This window comes from Nannobrachium achirus (genome assembly GCF_963921795.1).
Source record: "Nannobrachium achirus genome assembly, chromosome: 2".
NCBI classification, from domain to species: domain Eukaryota; kingdom Metazoa; phylum Chordata; class Actinopteri; order Myctophiformes; family Myctophidae; genus Nannobrachium; species Nannobrachium achirus.
This window is the reverse complement of record NC_137811.1, coordinates 69,038,383-69,048,382: the sequence shown is the minus strand read 5'-3', so window position 1 is coordinate 69,048,382 and position 10,000 is coordinate 69,038,383. Positions and strand designations below refer to the sequence as shown.

Sequence of the window (10,000 nt, the reverse complement as noted above, 5' to 3'; positions counted from 1 at the left end):
TGATTCTCCTAAACCACTTGAACCCCAGCAAACCTATTCTGGGGGAACATAAATAGCCGATCTACAAGATCACAACGATCTACAAGCTCACAACACCTTGCCAGCGTTGTGCGATTGTAGATCGGCTATATAGGTGTAAAGTGAAAGGTGCCTTTTACTAATTAGAGAGGGTTTAAATGGTTAAAAGTAAACGATTGTTTCCTAAATTATATTGAATTGCACACTTTGCAAAATGTAATAAAGTGACAAAAGATCAAGCCTAGTTTTATATTAATCAATCACAGGTCATTAAATTCATCTGGCATGTCCGCAACACTCAACATTGTAATGTTCATAAATTAATCCAAACGAACAAAGGTAATCCAGTAACTCGTGATAGATCAATAAAGACGCCATAGTCCAGGATATAATCTGACAGAATATGAGTCATAAAGATCTCACATAATGACTCATTGACAGATTGTGTATAGCCTCCAGTGATTGTTTATGTTTATTAAAGGATCCCATTAGAGACACATGAATGAGCCTCTAGTCTTCCTGGGGTCCTAAATCTGCAGTTTTATATTCCACAAATAGGCCTAGCCCTAGGCCTAGCAATATAGATCACCCATAAGCGATAAAATATGGTCTATTTTATGGTCTGACGTCGAAATAATAATTAGTATACAAATGATATTGGTCACACAGTTTAATAACATCTTTGGAATTTGTCAAAATATTTATTATAGCAAAAATAGCTAATCTACAAGCTCACAAGCTGTAGATCGTGCTGTATAGTTGTGGAGCCTATATGTTTTCGTTATTTGATGTACAATGAAGGACTTAAGTGGACATTTAATGGCAATGGTTACCGATGGTATTATTTTAATACAGTCTAATAAAAATAACATAAACATAAACACATAAGAATACAATAAGTGTGGGTAAAGCCATTGGTTTGTGATCAGATTGACTGCTTAATGAACTGTAAAGGCAGCAGGATGAGTTAACCTGGCTGTTTAGTCTGGTCTGGAAGCAGGCTAGCTTCACTGAATAAATCTCCATGGTAATTAATGTGGCACTGCTTTCATGAAACCGATGGATAAACATATCCAGGATATCTGGATATGTATCTAATAACTCAGCGTTCATGACTAAACAGAGATCAATTCATCCAGCATAGCTGATAAATCCAGGGTTAATCTGCCATCTAGGTCAGTGGTTCTCAACCTGTGGGTCGGGACCCAAATTATTCCCCAGATGATTAGCTTAAAGCCATACTGTGTAAGTTGCCCAACTAGTGGTCATTAGCCCTATAGCAAACCGCGGTCGCGTCCGCGTCTTTCGTCCGTTTTTCGTACCTTCAGACCCCCGCGTCTGCCTCCACCTCGCTGAGATCTATCTTTTAAGGGGTCCCTTGTTCCTGTGCGTTCAGTAATTCCAGAGATACGGACTCCTTCACCCTGCCTGGTAGGCGAAATTACCTAGAGAAGGGATGGTACAAACGGGCGACAACAAATATGGCTGCCATAGCGACCCCACTTCAAGATGCGCTGTGATTGGCCGGCAGTTGTATAACCCTCGCTGTGATTGGCCGGTAGTGTGATGACGCAATTTTGGCGCGAGATCCGGTCCACGGCAAGGATCTCAGTTTACATATAGAGAAGGCTTTACAGGCTGAAATTCACGGCGCGGATCTTCTAAAACTTTTGTGATTTAATAGTTAGGAGAATTTTAAGATTTGTTTTATAAAAAAAGTTACATAGTACAACTTTAATGTGTAAAATTGTTTTCTCCCACACAAAGTTTAAGTGTATATGGGGTATCTGCGCATTTCTAAAGTGACAATTTAAGGGCTTTTTAATAGATCTAAAATGACAAATTAAACATTGGCCAAATTGTCAAATATTAGAGGCAGAAATGAAAATGAAAATAGCCGATCTACATGCTCACAACGCCTCGCAACGTGAGGAGTATGTGAGCATGTAGATCTGCTATTTTCACAATAGAACCGTGTTATGCAAAAAGTAATGCCTCAACTCTTAATGCTAGTCAGGGTGGGGGAGGGGGTCTCCAGTTAAAATATGATTATTGTGGGGGTCGCGGCCTGAAAAGGTTGAGAACCACTGAACTAGGTTTGGTGAAACAGGCCCCAGATACAGTATCTAGGGAGGACTAGCTATGGGGAAGTCCCAGTGAAACAGTGGTGTTGTCATACAGAAGTGGGTGCTGGGCGATGGATGATGGTGTAATGGAGGCTGCTGGTGCATCTGTCCGTTCTGCTGGGGTCCTACGGGCGTATAGGAGGCCGTGTTGCTGCCCGTCCACGTTGCTGTGGGGGGGACGGAAAAGTTCATATGGAATTACAGCATGAAGGCTTAATTGATTGATTGATTGAATAATGTATTAGAGCAGGGGTTCCCAAACTTTTTTTGTCTCAGGGCACCCCATAAATATTTTTTTAATCCGAGGCACCCCTCCCCTACATTATAATTTTCACTCCCAGCACCTTATATTTATAGCATATCGTCGTTGTCGGGTGGAAAAACCGTTCGTTTTGTATTTATCATCTAAAAAATGTACTAAACTAGTGAAAACAGCAGATCTACAAGCAGGCGTTGTGTGCTTGTAGATCGGCTGTTTTCACTAGCTTTGTGCGACAGTCTTGTATGATGAAGCAGGGCTTTGCTTTACCAAAAGACGTACACATTTGAGATACGAGGTTTCTGCCTGACAGTGACGATATTTTTGTGATTATGGTGCGAGGAAAACGTTTTTCAAGTGTCCAAATAAATTCCAAATATTATCAAATTATCTCGCGGCACCCCTGGACTGCCATCACGGCACCCCAGGGTGCCCCGTCACCCACTTTGAAAACCCCTATATTAGAGGTTTGCATAGGAAAAGGTACAGGACAGTACAGTTCACAGGTACAAGGTCAACTTAAAGGATAAAAACCACAAGAAAGCTTTTGGCTTGTTTAAATTGGGGTTCCTTTTACAACTCATACAAAAGGTTCGGTATTAGTGATCTGGAGTTGGATTAGGAGATACATCCACTTTTGTGAATCTCTTAACACCGGCTCTCTATGAGGAAACGCGACTTCCTAGTTTGGTGATCTCCCGTTGCATTTCTGGAATTGGAGTTTTTCTCTTCAGCCACGGCTCCCTCATACAGTAAGCTACAGTTTAATATAAAACGATAACCGACGCGTCAAACTCGTCATGGGCACTGGGAGCCATCAAAGAGTTTGACGCGTCGTGGGCATCCAATGTGTTAAAGTGGGGCTACACACTGTGGTACATCATTTAAAGTGGGGGCTACTCACTGTGGTACATTGCCGTGGTGGGGTTGTGTTTCGGGGTGCTGATGTAGTCGGGGGTGTGGAGGTGGGGGGGCGGGCGGCGGGGGGGACTGGGGGGCGGAGAGGTGTTGTAGAGGAGGGCTGGAGGAGGGCGGGGGGCTCGACACACCATGCCTCTGAGGGGAGGACATCTGCAGGAGATCCTCTCCGCCGCCCCCAGTGGGGACACCCACCGACATCATGGATACGCTGACTGGTGGACGAGAAAACCACAGAAACATTATTATCTGAAGATAGGGTATGGACTAGCTCTGGTCCATCGCGTCACCTCCAGTGACGCTCTGACAGACCCGTCGGCAAAGAATAGTCCGCGTTTTCTCAGCCCCTACGAGCGCTCAACTTCAGTCAAAATAAACAAAACTACTTCACTACTCACCAAACCAAAGGTAGTTTTGCGTTGTTGAAAGTCTATTCTCCACGGTGGTGAGCCCCTCAGCACCCCACCCAATCTGCAAAATACACTATTTTTGGCATGAAATAAAGTGCATCCAACTCGACCGCCGCTTATTTCCGGGTTGTGAACCATTGTATCTGCGGTGGCCCCTGGGTGGCTCGAGGTGGGTGCGTTTTATTTCATGACAAAAATAATGTATTTTACAGAGTAGGTGGGGTGCTGAGGGGCTCACCACCACGGATAATAGACTTTCAACTACACAAAACTACCTTTGGTTTGGTCAGTAGTGAAGTAGTTTTGTTTATTTTGACTCAAGTTGAGCGCTGGTAGGGGCTGAGAAAACGCGGTCTATTCATTTGCCGACGGGTCTGTCAGAGCGTCACTGGAGGTGACGCGATGGACCAGAGCTAGGAAAGGACCAGGATGTTAGCGGCCACTACAGGCCATGCAGCTCCTTACACCCCAAGCTCAAGCAGTGGTTTGATCCGACTGAGTGACCTCAGCAAGCTTACAAGGATAACAACAACTTATTTCCCCCAAGGTTTCTCTAATGGAGGCACATGTACCCCTAGGGGTAGGCAGAGGTACTGCTACGTAAGAGAAAGTGGAAAATGGAAAGAATATACATTTATAATTATAATTGTACATTTTTAATGATAAAACAAATATAAAACTAGTTGAAATTGTATGCCCCCAGTGCAAACTCTTTCACTCCATGTCTAATTTGTACTGTTATACTTCATGGCATATGCTACTCAGGGTTTTCTCTTGCAGTTTTCCAAACTGTTGTAATCGGGTAAGGGGGGTACAAGGCCAAAAAAGTTTGAGAACCACTGTAACAAGTGTCCGAATGAGTGACTGTTTGCAGGTTTGAATGGAACATACCGTTGGTCCCTATTGAGCTTGGCACATTTCCTGGGGCAAGCTGCCCAGATCACACATGTCTTCTTATTCTTTCACTCTCAAAAAGCACCTGCAATGTAGTGCATTTGAAACTACATTGCAGTGCATGATGGGGGTGATCAATGCTTGCATCCTGTGAGTTGCTTTTATTTGTGTTTATTTTCTGTTTATTTCGTTGCTGAGTGAGGTCAGCAGACAAAGTGACGTGAGTGAGATGAAAAAACCTGGGTGAAATCTGCCAATCTCAACAAACAACGGTATTCCAGTTCATATTAGCATCATGATAGTCTCCTATAAGCAACTCAATTTCAATGTTCTCCAAATTTTTAAAGCGGATAATGTAGGACAGAAAGACGATAGGACAACTGGGAGACAGACAGTGTAGGAGAGACAGACAATAGGACAGCTGATAGAGAGAGACAGAGGCGGTACTGATCTGTGGGATCTGATCTCAGATCTGTTGCTGTGGAGGCGTGACTCACCTGGTGGAGAGAGAGGCATGCTGGGATATGTAGTGATGGGCGGAGGCTCTAGGTTCTGGGACAGGGGGGAACGGTGGATGCACTCTGACATGAACTCCTCCTTAATGAGAAGACACTGAGAACCTGATATCCATCAACAGAGAGAAAGACAGATTCGTTTTTTAGCAATTAAAAGGGCTAGGGTTAACTTCATTTCAGTCCTGAAAAACTGAATGTCAGACTAAAAGCTAAACTAAAACTAAACTGAAATCAAACACCAAACTGAAAAACAAAACAGAAAAACCTGAAACCTGAAAAGTACAATTTCATGATTTATGCTGCAATGCATTGATTAGCGCAACAAGCAACAGGTAACAGCTCAGTCTAATTAGCTTTACTTAGGCCAGGTGTGACTTTTAAAAATGAATCATCATAGCCTACAATGGTTCTATAATGGAAAGCACTGACTGACAATAATGAAAATGCTCTGAAACAGGTGGAGTTACTTTTGATGGGTTGTATATGATAGAAGAAAAGGAAACAGAAACACTCACCATTATTCTGAATGTTGAGACCAACTGAGGGAGAGGAGAGGAGAAGGGGTTTAGCTGTCAGACTAAACAATAAAACAGTAGCACAAACACAGGAGACCTTGATGGAACAAACTAACCTGCCTGCAAACTGTGTGTGCATGTGATTACCTCATAGTCAAATGTAATGTATAGCTAATTAATACTAATACTCATATATAATGATAAATATAATATACTAGTAAGACGCCTCAGGGCAACAAGCAACCTTGGTGAGGTCGCACCATGTCTTGGCCGTCTGGCCATTGATGTATATCGGACCAGTTACCTATACTGTATATGGAGACCCCTGGTACCCATATATGGAGATCCATGTACTGTATATAGAGATATGCTGTGAGAGCCCAAACATGCTTACTCAGTTATTCGTTATGTGAAAATCCTATGACGTCTATCACATCTGACCTCATACAGTACATACAATCCCTTTTATGCCCATACATGGAGATCCCTGTCTGAACCAGCCACAGAGATATGGGCTGTCTTTCTCCATATATGGGCATTCCCATATGAAGTCCTGTTAGATATGGGCTTAATATTAATGACATCAGGGATCTCCATGTATGGGCATAAAAGCGATTCTGTTCTGATTCTGAGCTATATAGCGGAGGGAGAGGTTTGAAAGGAGCTAAAGGTTATCCAACCGAGGGAAGAAACATGAGATAATTCAATTAATACGTAAGACAAGGTTGCTGTAATGTTGTGATAAATGTACCTTGCTGAAATGATTCAACATTGGTCCTGTGCTATTCATGTTAAAGCTATACTCTGGAAGTTGCTCAACTACTGGTCAGTAGCGGTATTGCTTTTTCCGGCCGTTTTTTGCCCGGGGTCGCCGTGCCCACCGCCTTCACCTCGCCGATACGCATCTTTAGAGGGGTTTCACGTTCCTGTGCGACCAGGCATTGGGGAGTAACAGGCAAGACTCCAACACCAGCGTAAACACTATTGCTGAGGCAAGCTACTTCCTGAAGAGACGGCAAGACGCGCTGTGATTGGCCGGTAGTGTATGATCCGCGCTGTGATTGGCCAACGTATATACAACGTATACGGAAAGATGCAGATGACATAATTTTGCCGCGAAATCCGGTCTCCGGCCAGGATCATAGAAAACATATTTACAGAAGGCTTTAGGGGCTGAAATTAACAGAGTGGGTGTTCTAAAACTTTAGCGATTTTATAGTTAGGACAATTTTAAGATTAGTTCTATTGGAAAAGTTACAGAGTATAGCTTTAACAAAGCTTTGAGGAACGTCTAAGGCTATTTGATTTGATCTATTCCTAGTGTTATTGTGTTGCTTGTGTTTAGCCTGTTGTGTCCCAGGGCTCCCATGGAAAATGAAAGTTTAATCTCTGGATTTGACTTGCGGTTAAATGAAGGTCAAATAAAAAAATAAAAATAAAGTTGCCCTCTGAAGGCTGACCTTTCTAGGTTGACGTCAAAAGCTGACCTTTTGAGGTCAGCTGCACCACTTGCTACCATGACCTTTTGAGTGAAGCGTGAGTGACGCTGACGCTGGTCTATTTACCGATGCCAGGAGACACCACTCTGTCGTAGTGGTACGGGTTCACGCACACGTTGTCGTACTTGAGGTCGAAGGCGTACTGGCAGAACTTGACGTGCTTCAGCTCGTTCTTGTGGAGGTCTGGCCAGCGCCAGAGCCGGGCGTAGATCACATGGGGGAAGCCTTTCCTTCCTGCTACCTGCACACAGACACACAGACAGACACACAGACATAAAGACATGTCAACCATGAAGCTTGTTGTAAACAGTGAGGTAATCTTTTTCTGTTTCAAAGCAGCGAGAGAGAAAGAACTGAAGAGAGGAGAGGCAGACAAAATGAGTCACTGCATCTGAAAGAACTGTGTGTGGTTGTGTGTTGGCATGCGTGTGTGGTTGTGTGTTGGCATGCGTGTGTGTGTGTGTGTGTGTGTGTGTGTGTGTGTGTGTGTGTGTGTGTGTGTGTGTGTGTGTGTGTGTGTGTGTGTGTGTGTGTGCGCGCGTGTGCGTGTGTGTGTGCGTGTGTGTGTGTGTGTGTGTAATCGTAACCCAACCAAGTTGAACCACATTCATGACATCATGTCTCACCTCCTGTAACCTCAGGTGTGGGCGTCAGAGGTACCGTGGTACAGTATATATATAGCATTTAGCATAGAGCAGCATAGCACCTTCTAGATTTATACATGTACAGTATGCAGGGCTGCTACTATTGATTATCTACTTCGCGATTATTACATAATTTTTTGATCAATAGAATTCTTCGAGAAGCACTATTTTTTTTATCAACAAATCAAAGAAATTATAAAAAACATTGTTGTTCTTCTAATTGACTATATCTACTGAATAGTCTGATTAACTTAAAGGGGTTATGCCACCTTAAGGGTTACTGTCACCTTAATAAATTATATTAAAAACAAGTTAATATTTGTTTGATGTCATTGTGGGAATGCACGATAAGCCAATCAAATTAATTAATTGACTGTTACTTACTGTATGTCTGCACAATGTACATTTTCTTCCCATCGCCCGCAGGCTCGCTCTCACAGTCACAGCCCTCACAACTTCTCTGCTCCCACAGGGCTAGCTAGATGGGCTAGCACTAAAGCTAACCAGCTAAAGACACACATTTATATATGAATCTGTGGCTATAAAAATTATATTTCCGGTGGTTACTGGTTGTTACTTCCCCATTGTTCATGGGAATATGCTTGTTTATGTTTATTCATTGAAATGGAAAACACGTTGTTTTTACTGAGTTGGGCAGCTGCGCTCGAACTCATTCTCGAACTGTGTGCTGCTGGCCAGTATTGTGACGTTCGCGAACGAATCAAGTCTTTTGAACGGCTCTTTGAAATGAACGATATGATTCGGTTCACAGTAGGGAGCCGTTCCTTTCTAATGAACAGTGGTGGGAAAAGTACTCAATTTTCAGAGATCCAGCTCACTTCAAATAGCCATAAATCCCATATCTGCTGGCCAGGCTGTCTCCTGTCTGTCTCTCTACTCCTCCAAGTGGAGGGGGCTGCGCTACGGGGGATGGGATCATTTGATTCAGAGATTTCAGACCGTTTTAAAAAAGACCACGTGACCTACTGTATCCTACTGTATCATACTATTATAATTTCGGGGCGTGGCAGGACCCCTTTAAGTCAAACGTAAGTCTCTGGTTAAGTCTCTCTTATTTTATATTTTGTCACACAGCTGTGTCAAGCAGAATGTGTTGATGAATTGAATACTGTAGGACCACAATGGAATTTTTTGTGTTATCCTTTTAGCCCAAATGTATGACTATACCCATGCTGTTTGCATTTCTGTCTAATAAAGTATTCTATCAATCAATGTAGAACATGTATGTATGTATGCACACAGACATACACTGTACTCATATGGATGGACAACACACTCAGTACAGTAGATCGTCTATTTTGACAACTTTTGTGTGACACTGCAGTGTTACATGACGAAGTGAGGAATTCATTTTCAAAAAATAAACATTACATGTTAAAAGGAGATAAGATGTTTCAGTCTGACACCAACGCTTTGCTATACTTTGTCTTCGCTACAGGACCACAACGGAAATTGTGTTTCATCCTTTTGACAGATATCTGTACACACATTATGTATGTTCATGTATACATACTTATCAATAAAAAGGTCAATCAATCAATCAATCAATCACTTATTGCTTAACCTTTCTCCAGTGTTTGTTGCACCTCTAGTCAACCCCCCTTTGTTACAGTTAGTCAAGGATGTGGCATCCTGTCTTCACAAAGAGCGTGCGTGCGTGCGTGCGTGCGTACGTGTGTGAGTGTGTGTACGTGTGTTCCATCTGCTGCACGAACAAGATGTATCCTATGCACTCATTTCCTCTGAGAAACACCTTATGGCTTAATATGTTTCCTGACCGGGAACACTTAAGGTGTAACACAGTTGAATAAAACACTCACAATGTATATATTGTTACTGTAGAAACCTCTCCTTATTTGTGTTTTTTTTTTTTTTTTTTTTTCCATAAATGAATGTCTTACTTGATCATACTACAGTCTCACACAAAATGTATATATTTTTAATCCTAAAATCTAACTGTTTTGGACATAATTACAAGGTTTCAACCTGACAGAGACGATGTTATGGGGACAAAATCATAAGGTCTTGAGGCAAACAAATTTAAAAAAAAACACAATTAGGCCTACATTATGCATGATTAATGGCCCTTTCCCACTGGTCGTGATAACGATAAAGATAACGAAAAAATATATCGTTTTCAATTGAAGTGGATGGCAGCGGCCATACCACAACAATAAAGCC

The 10,000-nt window shown here is 42.4% G+C and overlaps 1 protein-coding gene across 1 annotated transcript in view; it reads right to left on the bottom strand.

Moving 5' to 3' along the window:
* The window catches only part of LOC308300142 (mothers against decapentaplegic homolog 4-like), a gene marked incomplete at its 3' end in the record, with an annotated part of 28,462 nt that overhangs the window by 5,577 nt on the left and 12,885 nt on the right, over window positions 1–10,000 (bottom strand). Inside the window, exons 3-7 of the mRNA XM_080743944.1 lie at window positions 7,221–7,395; window positions 5,656–5,679; window positions 5,123–5,245; window positions 3,308–3,536; window positions 2,160–2,311 (exon numbers count right to left, since the gene is read on the bottom strand). Of these exons, the coding sequence (XP_080600070.1) occupies window positions 2,160–2,311; window positions 3,308–3,536; window positions 5,123–5,245; window positions 5,656–5,679; window positions 7,221–7,395 (703 nt within the window). The remainder of the gene's footprint in view (window positions 1–2,159; window positions 2,312–3,307; window positions 3,537–5,122; window positions 5,246–5,655; window positions 5,680–7,220; window positions 7,396–10,000) is intronic.